The sequence below is a fragment of the Vulpes lagopus genome, chromosome 1, assembly GCF_018345385.1.
Source record: "Vulpes lagopus strain Blue_001 chromosome 1, ASM1834538v1, whole genome shotgun sequence".
In the NCBI taxonomy this organism is placed as follows: domain Eukaryota; kingdom Metazoa; phylum Chordata; class Mammalia; order Carnivora; family Canidae; genus Vulpes; species Vulpes lagopus.
The window spans coordinates 185,432,139-185,447,338 of NC_054824.1; the positions used below are offsets into that span (position 1 = coordinate 185,432,139).

Genomic DNA, 15,200 nt, shown 5'->3' on the forward strand with positions numbered 1-15,200 from the left:
AGAGACAGAGACGGAGAGAGACAGAGAGAGAGAGACAGAGACGGAGAGAGACAGAGAGAGAGAGACAGAGACGGAGAGAGACAGAGAGAGACGGAGAGAGACAGAGACGGAGAGAGACAGAGACCGCCGTCCCCCGCCCCCCGCCCTGGGTGCCGAGCGCCCCCCCTCGGGAGGCCGCGCCCGCGACGAGCGAGAACGGCCGCCGCGCCCCGTGTCCAGCGCGGCCGCCCACGGCAGAGGCCACGGCCCCGGCGAGCGGCGGGACACGCGGCGCGGAGTCCCGGGAACCACGCCCCGCAGCTGAGGGCGCGGGGAGGGCCCAGCTCGGCCGCCGCAGGGGCGCGGGGCGGCGCCTGCCCCCCTCCAGCCCCGCCCCCCGCCCTCGCCCGCCCCGCCGTCCAGCCCTCCAGCCCCGCCCCCGCCGTCCAGCCCCCTCCAGCCCCGCCCCCGCCAGCCCCGCCCCCCGGGGACCCTCCAGCCCCGCCCCCCGCTTTCCCCTGAGCTTCCCCGTGAACCCACTGAACCAAAGCCGGGGAGGCTGGAGCGTGAGCAGGAGGCTCGGAGCCCCCGGCCCGGCCCGGCCCGCTCGGCCTGGAGCCCAGCAAACCCGCCTCGGCACCCGGGGGGGGCATCGCGGCATCGCGGGGCAGGTCAAGGCGGGAGCCGGCTGCTGGGCGCGCAGGGGCCCCCGCGGGGCAGGCGGGGCCGGGGCGGCCCCCTCGGGGCACCGCGCAGCGCCGCCGGCAGGGGAGCCCGGGGAGCCCGGGGAGCCCGACCGCGGGGCCGCAGCCCTTCCCCAGCACACTCTAGTCCGTCCGGGAGTACTCGGTTTAATTATTACATGAACCAATGGATTGAGGGAAAAGGGAAAGCATCTGTATAAAAACTAGATGGGGGGGGGGGGGTCACAGCAGGTGACTGGCTGGCGCGTGACTCGATCCCAGGATTCTCACCTCGGGTGTAGACGTGACTTGAAAAAAAACATTAGATTGAGTTGCTTGTAAAACTTGATACTGAATTAGATATAGATGAAACCCTGTAGACTGGAAAAAGGAGTAAATTTTCTAGAATTCTTTAGTCCAATTCCTTCCAAATTCCTTACCCATTTTAAATGTCCAAGCTAGGGCACCTGGCTAGCTGTCAGTAGAGCGTGTGACCCTTAAATCTTGGGGTGGGGAGGGGATCCCTGGATGGCTCAGTGGCTTAGCATCTGCCTGCAGCCCAGGGCGTGACCCCAGGGTCCTGGGATCGAGTCCCACGTCAGACTCCCCAAAGGGAGCCTGCTTCTCCCTCTGCCTGTCTCAGCCTCTCTCCTGAATAAACCTAAAAAAAAAAAATCTTGAGATGGGGAGTTCAAGCCCCACTTCAGGGGTACGGTTTAAAGGAAAAGAGTCCCAGCTGAAAAGCACAGATCCTACATTACGGTTGTGGTGAATGAAGGTCCTTCGTTGCCTTCTGTGATTCTCCTCAAATTTTAGGTTGTATTAACTGTGCACAACAGGCTAACTTCTATGTACAACTTTTTCATACTTAACTGACTTTTCAATTAACTGTCAACCTGCCCCAATCCTATGTAAAAGGGGCTTTCTTTGAAGTTCCCGCTAAAATTATGGTCCGTGGGAAACCACTGGCATGGGCTGAGGAGTCAGGGCCTGAAACCGCACTCCTCCTCTCCAACCTCTAGCTAGGTAAGTGTGCCAGGACTAGACTGGGAGGAGGGGAGGTTTCCTGGGTACTTATTTTAGAAAAAATGACTTATTTCCTTAGAAAGGCAACTTTTTAATTTCTCTTTCCATTTAAGGGGAAACAAAGAATAGTCCTTTGGCCTCCACTCACCTGGAATACATCAAATGACATCACAATTCCATCCCTCGATGGCAATGCAGCAGGTTATCCTGAAAATAAAAGATACATCCAGACTCACCATGTCCCAGCCCTTCATCCTATACAATTAACCCAGACCCGAAACAGGGAGCTGGATGACCTGTTGTTGGCTGCTTTTAGCCATCCCATTCATACCGACAAAAATGTAAAGAGGTATTCCTATGCAAGCAACCATGAAACATGAAAACTCGTTTACATAAATTTGGAAGACTTGAAATACACACTTTACAAATTGATTCTTTATACTTTCAAAATGGATTTACAACAGTTTTTACTTTACACAAGTTCCTAACTTTATACAATGTTTTGTTTAGGCAGCTTTTCAATAACATTTTTATTACAAGTTACACATGGAACCTCTCATGAAGTTGGGAGGCGTGAGGAGCCACATGCTAGGGACTGATGACAGGGGCAAAAGGTGTGAGGCCATCATCTCTGGTGCTCAACTGGGAGCTGAGAAAGGACTCTGACTCTCATGGAGCTAAATCAAGGCACTGGATCTTCACAGTTTTCCTCAGCTCTTCTTCCCAACAGGCAACCTTTCACCAGAAGAGGGCTGTGTTCTCTGCATCAATACGGCAAAAACAGACCTCCAAATGCGAGCTGATGCCTAGTGCGGACTAGCACAGTCAGGTACTGAATGGTCATGGGTGAGGACTCTTGAAATTATTTGTTGTTCAATTCTACCTCCTGTTACAGGCAGACCATCTATAATCCATTCCAGTCTGTGTCCTACGGCAGCAAACCTAGGCAGGGCTGAGCCCACAACCACGGGCACTAAACATCCATCAATGCCTGATCCAAGCCACAAGTGCCAAATACCCAGCAGGATTATAAATGAAAAAGCAGAAGAGGCCGAAACCCAATACAAAGGGCCTTCAGAGCCCAACAAAAAGGGATGAGGCAAAACCAAGTTTTACCCCCTTCGAGGTAGGCGTCCACTCTGTTGGATCCACTCTCAGGGTTTCCTGCACAAACACCCAAAAGGTCATGTTAATTTTAATAGCAAATTGACTCAATCTCAGATACTTCTGCCAAAACATGAAATCATTTTTTAAAGCTCTGTCTGGCAGAATGAAGCGGGGAAACTCGGGTTTTTTACCCACCTCTACCACCACAGATGGCATCCCTGGCTTTAGGCTAACCTTGAGATACAAAAGGGAGTTCCACCTCCCAGGACGCTGAAATGAAGGTGTAAAGACATCCACCTCCTTTACGGCTAGTCCAAATCACACCATCTTTCTCCAGGCTGAAGCCTGCAGAAGCAGCAAGCCCTTTCTGGGTTCTGCCTAAGAAACCCCCTAGAGTCTGATTTGGAAGGAAGAACAAAAACACAACAGCCACTGGCATGGGGGCAGGGGCACCGGTTCACCCTTCGGTGCCAAGCGCACTGGCTCCTTCACCCCCCGGGCTCAGGCTCTGGCCACCAGTCTTTCCTTCTCACACCTCATGCAGCTGCAGGACCACTGACATGGAGCATCAGTTTCTCTGTGTGTTTTCTGTGTCTTCTCTTCTTTCTCCAGGTGCAAAAGTTTCTCCAGGACACAGGCCGGCTTCATGGCTAACACACAGTACACAAGGTTCTCAGATGACATCGTTTTGTGGTCGAGCTGGGTACTTAACAGAAGGTACCGATTAGAAGGTAGCTGTACCTCTGTTCCCTTGCTGTGTCAGTGCACAAGGTAGGAGGCAAAGTATAGGAGACCTGGAAGACGCTGCCCAGCCTTTGTCATTCACCAGCAGTATCACCTGGGCAGCGGACACTCTCACATGGGGGAGGGGGTGGCAAATACACACATCCTTGCCTTTCCTCCTCTAACTCATAGAGGCAGATCATCTACATCACCAGGATGCTGTCGTCAGGGATTGTGAACCCACAGGTGAGGAAGAAACCGAGTAGGGCCACAGGAGGTGCATAAGAGATGGGCAAAAGCTCTCTACAGGCAAAGGCTCCATTTTAGTTGCAGTGTCCCCTTTTAGCTTATATTCCCAAAGGAACTGGGAGAGCAGGCATTTTGTCCCAATGTCAGGGGGTTCTAAGGATTTGGATACTTAAAAAAGTCCAAACCACTACTCTTCCAGATTGTACTCTGGAGACTCTTCTTCTCTGTTGGCCCCAGAACCCCCATCAGACAAGGAGAGACATTGCAACGACTGTGGGAAAACTGCAGACAATTACAAGTCATTCTTAAAGAGATTTAATTATTTGAATTGCATCAAAGGGGATATAGTACATTTAAATCTCTGCTACATTACAAACTGCTGTTTTTGTTTTATTAAAGACCTACTAGTTCTACCCATCTCCAGGTTTATGGCTATAGAACAGGGGAAAATAAGTATTACCAACAGAAGAGGAAAAACCAAGCAAGAGTCTGTTCTGTTCACCAGAAGGTCTTCTCCACTGCAGAACAGAGCCCTTTGAAAAAGAAAAGACGGGAAAGGCTGTGGACTATCAACAACCAGTAACAAGAGCTAGAGTTAGAAAAAGACAGGAAACGAAATCACGGAGGCAGAGCCTGTGTGTTCACAAGCTGTCCCTTGACCCATAATTTCCTAGCCCTCTACAAGGATCATCTTCCTTAGATTTCCTTTGGACATCTTAACCCTAAACACCAAGTGTCCCTGTCAATTCAAATATAATAAAGACATCATTTCCACAAGGAGGGCTGACTTGAGGATTGGAATAACTTGCCACCATTCTGAAAATCTTATTTAAAAAAGCATGGCTTTAAAGACAAATTCTATTCGGTGAAGACTGGACGGGGGTTCTTTATTAGCAGAGACTGGAGGCATATGGCCCGCCAGACACTGCTACTACAGCCTGGCTGGGCAGAGGCAAAAGCAAGCAACCCCCTCTCTCGCTCTTCAAAGCCCACAAGGTAGAGGGGCATGAGAAGCTGTATGTAGTCTAATGGCTCTAAATAACCAGCATTTAGTGTTAAATTAGGACCAAGGATTTATTCCACAATAAAAACTGCAACATTTGATACAAGCTACCAAAAAAATAGGAGAGGAAGGAAGGGGCAGGGGAAAAGCCAAAATACAGCTGTGGCAATTACTTACAGAGCAGTCTCTTTTCTACATCACTAGTTCATCAGTGACACTAGAAACTAGACATTTGTGTTCTGTACATCAACCAAATGCTAAAGCACCAACACACTGTTTGGAAGTTTGTTTTGTTTTGTTTTAATTCCAGCCACTGAAACCAACATAGAAGTTATTGCTTAGATAAATAAACCTAGTCTACCAAGAAAAAGAAAAGCGGATAAAGAAACAAAAACCCCAAAAGTGAAAAACTTAAGTTCCCCGATATGGTAACAGAGTAAACAAGAGAGAATTTCCTCAAATGAGGATTTACTGGAATTTCTGGTGCCCTTCTGGGCACTGAAACTGAGTTGGACTCTTAAGCCGGTAAATCCCAGACAGAGGTAAGGTTTTAATGCTGTACATGAAAGGTGCAAGCTCCAATGCCTTCCAAATTGGTGGAAACCCCTGCAAAAAAAGCAGTCGGCATTTCAAACCTCAACAACCACAAACAGCTCTTAAGGAAAAAAATACAAAAAGTGTCAAAAAATTTTTTAGTTGTTTTTTCTTTTTTTCAAAGAGTTCTGGAAAAATGATCCCATAAGGAATAGAAATAGCACCGTTTACAGGCTGGTTTGAATACCAGTCCTGTAGCTTTGCTGAGAAATTGAAGAAATCTTCTCGGTTGGAGTCCTGAATTACATTAAGTGGGTGGGGGCGAGGGGGGTGTTTGTGTTTGTATTTTTTATTTTCGGCTTGGTGCGTCCTTCACAGTACAGCGCACACAGATGTAGTCTTCTTTCTCTGCCATCTCTGGAGAAACACCAACACAGACCTGGTGAAACCACTGATTGCAGCTGCCATCACACTGGACCCAGTCCACCTGGTTACAAAGAGCAGGGAGACGGGGTTTTCAGAGGAAAAGATGTGATTCAAAATTGGGCAGGCCAGCCTCAAGATAGTCAGGCCGTTTGCCACTAACGGCCACTGTCCCACCACTGGGACCTCTGGCACAACAGCTACGCCACATGAGTGTAGCTGGCCCACCAGCCAAAGCAACCAAGTCAAAGCCATTCTTCAAGTCGTGACTGCTTTGGGGTTAAGACAGCGCCGCCCTGTGATAAGTAAGCAAAAGGGCATTACATCAGCATCCCTCCCACCTTCTTAGCGCCGGGACGGTGAAAGCTGGAAGAGCAGGAAAAGGAAAAAGGGAAGAATAAGAGTTTCTTCAAGAAAAGGGAGAAGACCCAGGAACGATGGTAAGAGCAGAGATATCAGTGGGGGAGGGCTGAGCAATCCATTCAGATCAGCTCAAAGCAGATAAGCAGAAGAGAAAGACCCAGCGAGATGAGGTGTAGCTTACAGGGTTTCTGAGTTAAGGGAAAGCACGTCCTCTATGGCCCAAACCTCACTGACCTCATCTCCTTCTGGCTGCAGGCAGCTCACAGCTGGGCAGATGGCATCTTCATCCTCAGAGTCCTCCTGTTCGGAATAGGATGTGTCTGAGGGCAGGGAATGGGTTTCGGCAGAACGGACTAATTCATAGCTACGCTCCCTCTCTAACTTGAAACTGTTCATGTCCTTGGAGTGGCTCAGTTTGATTTTCTTCTTTTTGGGGGTCCGCATTTTTTTCACTCGATCCCATCGATCACTGGAGAGGCCTTCTCTTTCCAGGCGTCTCTTAAGTTTTCTCTCAAGATTGTTGATTCCATCTCGCTTCCCGCGGCAGCACTCATTCTGGAGGGAAGATAGGTTCAATTTTAGCCCACAGTGTGCGTATTATTCAAACCAGTGAAGTATTAGCTGTATGAGAAACCAGATGGGGGGATCCCTGGGTGGTTCAGTGGTTTAGCTCCTGCCTTTGGCCCAGGGCGTGATCCTGGAGACTCGGAATCGAGTCCCACCATTGGGCTCCCTGCATGGAGCCTGCTTCTCCCTCTGCCTGTGTCTCTGCCTCTCTCCCTTTCTCTCTCTGTCTCTCATGAATAAATATTTTTTTAAAAAAGTATATGAACTTCATCAGGTGTTTGTTTAAAAAAGAAAGAAAGAGAAGAAAAAAAAAGAAACCAGATGGTCTCATTTGAAAAATCCTGCAATCTCAGGTGCCCGGCTGGCTCAGTTGGAAGAGCACATGACTCTTGACCTTGTCAGGAGCCCCACATCAGGAGCCCCACATCAGGTGTAAAGAAGACTTACATAAAATGAAAAATAACACTGTACCCTGACACCACTGCCACCACGTCCCCTCATGTCCTATAGGACAACCTGTTTGAGTGTAGCTAACTTAACTGTTAGAGCTATCAAAAGAAACAGTGGAAGCAGGAAATGTTAAAGGCATGATTAGCTTTCAAATTATAGCACTAGGAGATGGGGGAAACTCCTACATTCCTCTCTTTGCCAACTCCATGAGGAAGAGACTACCAAGTAGGTTCTAGCTAGGCGCATATGCTTGTCCTCTGACCTACAGAATTCTAAGGAGCTGTGCTAATCCCTTCCTCTTTAGTCATGATCTCAGGGTCGTGGGATGGAGCTCCACATCGGCTCAGCATAAGGCTCCACACTCAGTGGGGAGTATGTTTTTGAAGTGAGATTCTTCTTTATCCTGACTATATTCTCAGGAGTTCTGAATGTTATAGGTCAGCTAGCTCACTACGGTAGTAGTGGCATCTTTATGCTAAGAAACAGGACATACATGGTATCTATCCCTTCAAGTAAGTCAGCACTCCAAACAGGCACCCCAGTCTGAGGACCCAGTCCTCACACCAGCTGTACTGTTAGGGTTAAAGCTGTTAAAGCATTCTTTAAATGTTAGCTCCAATATTCTCTGCATTCTGAAAGCTTTATACCAAAAGGCCTTCCCGGCTATAATTACATTTTCATCTCTACAGTATTTCTCTTACAGAAGAAAAATAATTCTGCTTCTAGCTATTATCACATGAAAATGATGAGAAGCACCACGCTAAAAAGAAAAGAAAGTCTTACAGTTCATTTAAAAAACAGCACCAAACTCCAAGATGTGAGTCCATAGCCTTAGGAATGGGGTTGTGAGGTAGATAGTCTGAACCCTTTTCTGGATCAAGACAGTATCTCAACGACCAAACTATTTAGACAGAATGACACTAAGTATCAAACTCTCCCACCATAGATGGATTCCCCTGGCTGCCTGTCTGACACTCACCTTCTCACTGCTGGGTCTAGCTGGTGAGCTTCGGTCAGTTTGCTGAGCAGGGGTTGGTTTTGCAAGTAAAGTCTGGTAAAGTTCCTGAATTTCAGGAAGGGATACCTGGAGCAACTGGGCTTCCATCAACAGTTCATTCACTTCTGGACTAACACCTGTTAAAGTGAGGACAATAAGGAATGTTTCATATGGACATTTAGACCTGCAAGAAAAGCAGGACTACCCCTAATACCACTGCCGCCCTGAAGTTAGGTTCACTTAATGTATCTAAAGCCACAATATAAGAGCTCAAGCTACACCTTCTCAGTCTTCTGATTACTAGGGAAGTACTAACTTTACAGTGAGTCCTCTCTTCACTTAATTATTGTGAATGCAAAGAGGCCATACATATGCCTTGACAGCTTTTGTTATCAAGCACAGAATAGGCCAGGCTGTGAGCAATCTAAGTGGATTAAGTAGCTCCAGCCCAGTTACCAAACACACTAAGGATCAGGGCTCTAGCCACGGCTGCCCCAGAACTCACAGGGCAGTCATGTATGCGTAAGCACAGCTGACCCTTGAACAGTGTGGAAGGCATTGGGGGTGCTGAATCCCTGCAGAGTCGAAAATCCATGTGTTACTTTCGACTCCCCAAAAACTTAACTACTAGTAGCCTACTGTTGACAAGAAGCCTTACCAGTAAACATGAACAGCTAATTAACATATTTTGTATGTTTATGTATTATATACTGTATTCTTAGAATAGAGCAAGCTAGAGAGAAGAGAATGTTAAGAAAACCCTATGACAAAAAAAAAGAAAACCCTACAAAATAAATACATTTACAGTACTGTACTATACTTTTGAAAAAATCTGTGCATAGGTGGACCTGTGTAGTTCAAACCTGTGTTGTTCGAGTCGACTATATAAGAAAAAAAAAGAGGTTAGGTTTCAAGTATAGATTATCTCTAAGATCCCTAGGGAGCCCATGACTTAGCATCTGACTGAAATGATTGATGTGGAAAAGTCAGTTGGCCTGGGATTAACCCTTTCAACCCCTGAAAGCAATGTATTAAAGGCTTCTTCTATTTGCTTTGCATTATAAACCTTCAAAAGCATGATTCTTCTCCTACCTTACAAATACACAGTAGCCCATAACCAACACTTGAGGATAGTCTTTTTATATATCCGAACAACAAAAACCTAGTGCAAAATCACTTGTTACTACCCAATCCCAATAATAACAACAACAACAATAAATAATAATAATAATAATAATAATAATAATAATAATAATAAATACAAACCATGGAGGGGGATACAGCTCCGGCCAGAGGAGAAGGGAGAGTGTACATAAGAGGCTCTGCTGTCCCAGTCATCAGGCAAGGAAAAGGATGTTGTGCCCATAGGCTGAGACACCTAATGGAAAGAAAACATTTTATAGAAAGGCTTTTTCAGAATTAAAAATTCTTCTACCAGTGCAAGGAAAGGAGTTTGGGTTATCAAGCAGGCAAGCAGGAAAGAACTTCTTTCCTGAAAGTAAGTCTCGAGGTACTTTAGATTTAGCCAAATCAGCTCCTATGGACCAAGCCTTTAGTCTTCCTGGTTTTACCTAGAATGATTCCAGGGAGGTCAAGAGCACTACTGGGAAATAAGGCACATCTACCTTCCTTCCTTCTTCAATGTTTATTAAAAAGCACTAGGAGGGGCACCTGGGTGGCTTAGCGGTTGAGCATCTTCCTTTGGGTCAGGGCGTGATCCTGGGGTCCTGGGATCGAGTCCCACATCGGGCTCCTTGCAGGGAGCCCACTTCTCCTTCTGCCTGTGTCTCTGCCTCTCTCTGTGTCTCTCATAAATGAATAAATAAAATCTTAAAAAAAAAAAGAAAAAAAGCACTAGGAGAGGGGAATCCCTGGGTGGCTCAGCAGTTTAACGCCTGCCTTTGGCCCAGGGTGCGATCCTGGAGACCTGGGATCGAGTCCCGCGTCGGACTCCCGGCATGGAGCCTGCTTCTCCTTCCTCCTGTATCTCTGCTTCTCTCTTCCTCTCTCTCTATCATGAATAAAAAAATAAATCTTAAAAAAAAAAAAAAAAACACTAGGAGAACACTCCTTTAACTATGAACTAGTAAATAAAGGTAAAGTTCTAGTGCATTTTGTGTAAACAAGAATATAAATGTCTCCCCTGTAGGCTGCCCAAATAATCACAACTCATCCTATGCAACAAAAATTTAATTCATCATTTGCTAAGTGCCAGGCATTGACTGTATTTTACAAGCCTGGAAAGAAATGTAAAAGAAAACAAGGAAACAAATATGACAGAAACCAATTTTTTGTCTTTATCTTTGATCTGTTTGACATTTAACTCATAATTCACTGTGTTAGTATAGCACATGGGAGCTGTGAGATCTCTGCTAGAGAAATCTGTATGAGATCTAAAAGTCATCAAGTCAAACTTGTATGAAGACTGAATAATGCCTTCCTGATTGTAACTTTCCTGATATTTTCACATTCTTCTCCTGCAGTCACCTCCTATGGAGGAAGACAAAAACCTCTGCCCATCCCAGTGATGGTCAAAAGAAGCTAGCTTTTTAGCAGAAAGAGCATGGGTGGTATGAAACCCTCTGCCTTTCCTCCGAAGCAGCACAGTACTCGGACACTTCAAAACCTATTCTTTCCTCAAAGGGGTGGTAAGAGACACAAGGCAGAAAGCACTTTCCCTTCTGGTCAGTGACTTACATGGGAGGAAAAAGGGGGGAAAAAGTCAAGCAAAATTTATAGAAATTCATGTATATGAATTTGGATATGTATTTTATGTATCTGGATACATATTTTAAATATGTATCTGGATTCATACACATAAATGGGAAAATTGTACATCTCTACGAAAAGGTGAAATCTGCTCTACAGAAGCAGACTGCCAGAGAGACAACTTCTGATTGCTAGGAGCACAGGAAAGTAAAACAACACAGTAACACACACCCCTTGAAGTGATAGGAGCTGAAAAGTGCGTGCTGGTAGGTCAAGCATCACCAGGAACAGCAGCAGTACCAGAGCGAAAGGGTCTACGGAAAGGGACAGAGCTTGGCAGATTCCAGTCACCGGCAAAGTCCAGACTCACCTTGTTGGTCTCAGACACCTGTCCTGCTGAAGCTTGCCATCTGCTATACCACAGTCCTGAGCCCACTCGATCTTGCACAGATCTGAGATTCCCTGATGAAAGCAGCTGCTGGGCTCTATGTTGCCAGTTCACGGTTCTCTCAATCATGTATCGAAGTGCATCTCCCTCAGGAAGGCGAACTCGGATACGCTGCAGGGAGGCCAGCAGGGGCAGAATTTTCTCTAAAGGAGGTTTCTCTGACCTCCGACAATGGGGACAAAGCCAGATTCGGGGGCCTTGTGAAATACTGGGTACCACCACACAGCTAGTGTGGAAGGCATCCCTGCAGAGTTCACACTGGATCATAGGGGCAGCTGGGGCCTTCTGACATAGGCAGACTTTCAGCTCCACATCTTGGACAGGTGACAGTAACTTCCCTTCGTTGGCTAGTCTGAGAGACTGCAAGGCTTCCATTTCTCTTAGGCGAGCTTCCCCAAGTGTTGCCATCTAGAAAAGAGTTAAGTCAAGGACCATGTCAGAGAGAATTTAGCCCTCTCCTAAAACTCAAGGGTCCCAGGGTAGATGATCTACATTTGAATCCTGTCCCACTGAGTTGTGTGAAGGACCCTGGATGGCATGTCCCACTGTGGCTAAATTTTCACATGTTATAATATGGAGTTAATAGTAAGTTCCACTTCCAGGGCTGCAGTGACGATTAAATGAGGGACATGCAATAGAGCAGAGCACTCTCTGCCCAGCACACAGTAAACAATGTGAGCAATTACTCAGCACACGTTACTTCTTGAGGTCCAACTTCCTTGCACATTTACCTCTCTTGAAAGATACAGGCTTTTCACATTCTATGTAAATTAATTCCTGAGGATATCAGTGTTTTCAAAGTTCAACAGCTTTTGTGTTCTTTTACAGATGTATTTGGATGGAAAAGTCTCTAGAGCAGCCACTACCAACAGTAGTTTAAACCTCCTACTACCTTTAAGATTAAAGCCTTACATGTGTGCTGGACACAGCCACTGCAGGTAATGAAACCGGATACCTCATGAAATAACCAAACCACTTTTCCAGACTTTTCTTCCATGTATGCACACATGTACATGCTATAAAATAAGCTCATTGGAGCACAAAGACAAGCTGCTTTTCTGCAGAGTGGGAGGTATATTCAAATGGTAAAGTCTCCTCTCTATTAAGATGAGAGTCAGGTTCCAGGAAAGTAGTGAGTTCATTTAACCTGTATAAATGACTTGAAAATAACATATAAACAGAACCAACTACACAGTAAAAAGCTAAAGTGATACTGAACATATTCCCGAACAGTATTTACAAGATGCCTGTAAGTGGAACTTTATATGAACAGACTAAAGCACCTACTTACTACATAAGGTATCCAATACTGAAACAAGTCCAGGCATTATGGATTTATTCATTATGCACCATCAAGTAAAAAGCCTTTTAAATATGATAAACTAGGGGATCTCTGGGTAGCTCAGGGGTGTAGCGCTTGCCTTCGGCTCAGGGTGTGATCCTGGAGTCCTGGGATTGAGTCCCACGTCCAGCTCCCTGAATGAGGCCTGATTCTCCCTCTGCCTACTCTCTGCCTCTCTTTCTCTCTCTGTGTGTGTGTGTGTGTGTGTGTCTCATGAAAAAATAAAAAAAAATCTTTAAAAAAATAAAATAAACTAAAATCACTAGCCCGGGTGGCTCAGCAGTTTAGCACCTGCCTTTGGCCCGGGGTGTGATCCTGGAGTCCCGGGATCGAGACCCATGTCGGGCTCCCTGCACCCCGCATGGGGCCTGCTTCTCCCTCTGCCTTTGTCTCTGCCTCTCTCTCTCTCTCTCTTTCTGTGTGTGTCTCTCATGAATAAATAAATAAAATCTTAAAAAAAATAAAATAAAATCACTGGCTATGTCAAGAGTTAGCCACTACCACCTTGAACTTAATATCCAGTTTTCCCGGGGATCCCTGGGTGGCGCAGCGGTTTGGCGCCTGCCTTTGGCCCAGGGCGCGATCCTGGAGACCCGGGATCGAATCCCACGTCGGGCTCCCGGTGCATGGAGCCTGCTTCTCCCTCTGCCTGTGTCTCTGCCTCTCTCTCTTTCTCTCTGTATGACTATCATAAATAAATAAAAAAAAAAAAAAAAAAAAAAAAAAAATTAAAAAAAAAAATATCCAGTTTTCCCAACAAAAGGCTTGACCACCAAAGCCCTCCTCCAGCACTTCACTGATACAGAAATATAGATAGAGGTAAAGCACAGATTTTTATTTTATTTATTTATTTATATTTTTATTTTTTAAAAGATTTTATTTATTTATTCATGAGAGACACACACAGAGAAAGAGAGAGGCAGAGACACAGACAGAGGGAGAAGGAGGCTCCATGCAGGGATCTAGACATGGGACTCGATCCTGGGACTCCAGGATCAGGCCCTGGGCCGAAGGTGGTGCTAAACCGCTAGGCCACCAGGGCCTGCCCAAAGCGCAGATTTTTAAAACTGAGCTTTCCCCTCTAGAAAGAGAAGCCAAAGGCTGCAGGAACTATTCTTTTCCCCAATTCTATTCCCAAATACTTAAAATTTTCATCTGCCACAGATAAAACCATTCACAGTTATCATACCCATTAACCATCAGACCCATTATGATTCACCAGATGAGGTGCCGGAGTCATACGGCCAGAATGAACTCTTCGTTATCTCATTTTGGAATAGGAAGAAAATTTATGAATGATTAAGAAACAAACAGATCTAGAAGTAAATCAGGTTACAAACCTTTGGTATATTTTTTAAAAATCCACTTATTTCTGTAGACAAAAACAATGTACAGGCAGTGTATGTGGGTTACGTGATAACAAGGCACCCCCTTAGAACTTAGAAATGGAGAACAGTTTATCTTTCAGAGCTTTACTATGAAATCAACAGGTACTATAGGAGCTCTTAAGCCAGAGATTCACAGACTAGATGGGCATAGACTAGACTCTAAAAGATACAGCATGCAAAGTTCAAAATGGACAATGCCTTTACAAAAATAAACCACAGAGGGCAGCCTGAGTGGCTCAGCGGTTTATCGCTGCCTTCAGCCCAGGGCGTGATCCTGGAGACCCGGGATCAAGTCCCACGTCAGGCTCCCTGCATGGAGCCTGCTTCTCCCTCTAGGGGATCCCCGGGTGGCTCAGCGGTTTAGGGCCTGCCTTTGGGGCAGGGCATGATCCTGGAGTTCTGGGATCAAGCCCCACATCAGGCTCCCTGCATGGAGCCTGCTTCTCCCTCTGTGTCCCAGCCCCTCTCTCTCTCTCTCTCTCTCTCTCTCTCATGAATGAATGAATGAATGAATGAATGAATAAATAAATAAACAAACCACAGAAATAATAGTGGGAAGCAGCACCTTAAAAAAAAAAAAAAAAACAGAATGACGCTCAAGCAGCAAAATCTGATCAGAACCTGACTCATGAGCAGTCCAGATGGCTCAGCGGTTTAGTGCCGCCTTCAAGCCCAGGGCGTGACCCCAGGGTCCCGGGGTCCCACGTCAGGCTCCCTGCATGGAGCCTGCTTCTCCCTCTGCCTGTGTCTCTGCTTCTCTCTATGTGTCTCCTCTATCATGAATGAATGAATAAAATCTTTAAAAAAAATAAAAGAACCTGACTTAATATACAAATACCCCCCTAAGGATGTCTGTGCCAAAATACACAAATCAAAGCAATCCCATGTCAATCACCAGAGAAGTCAGGCAGCTCCAAAGGAACAGACTGGGAGGAAGGTGCCCTGAGCAGAGACTGAACCCATCTGGTCCAGTCCTTGGAACCAGTGTAGTCCAACTCTACAATGGGCAACGCTTAGTGCCACTTAAAGCACCCCGATGGGACTACATCCAACTGAAAAGCTTCTGCACAAAGAAGGAAACAAACAAAGTAAAAAGGCGACTTACAGAATAGAAGAAAATACTGGCAAGACACTTATCTGATAAAGGGTTAATATCCAAAATAGATAAAGAACACAAACAACTTAAAAGAAAAAAAAACAAACCTAGGC

At 46.0% G+C, this 15,200-nt stretch overlaps 1 protein-coding gene across 6 annotated transcripts in view; it reads right to left on the reverse strand.

Moving 5' to 3' along the window:
- Positions 1-814: 814 nt before the first annotated feature.
- Positions 815-15,200, reverse strand: part of KDM5B (lysine demethylase 5B) — an 82,153-nt gene continuing 67,767 nt past the window's right edge. For 5 of the 6 annotated variants that reach the window (XM_041759235.1, XM_041759270.1, XM_041759247.1 and 2 more), the window contains 5 exons: positions 11,184-11,669; positions 9,371-9,482; positions 8,087-8,241; positions 6,325-6,645; positions 1,764-5,791 (listed from right to left, as the gene is read on the reverse strand). In XM_041759235.1, coding sequence (XP_041615169.1) covers positions 5,654-5,791; positions 6,325-6,645; positions 8,087-8,241; positions 9,371-9,482; positions 11,184-11,669 — 1,212 coding nt within the window. In that variant the 3' untranslated portion in view covers positions 1,764-5,653. Of the gene's footprint in view, positions 971-1,763; positions 5,792-6,324; positions 6,646-8,086; positions 8,242-9,370; positions 9,483-11,183; positions 11,670-15,200 lie in introns of those variants that run through there. The other variant, XR_005988465.1, reaches the window with a different exon arrangement.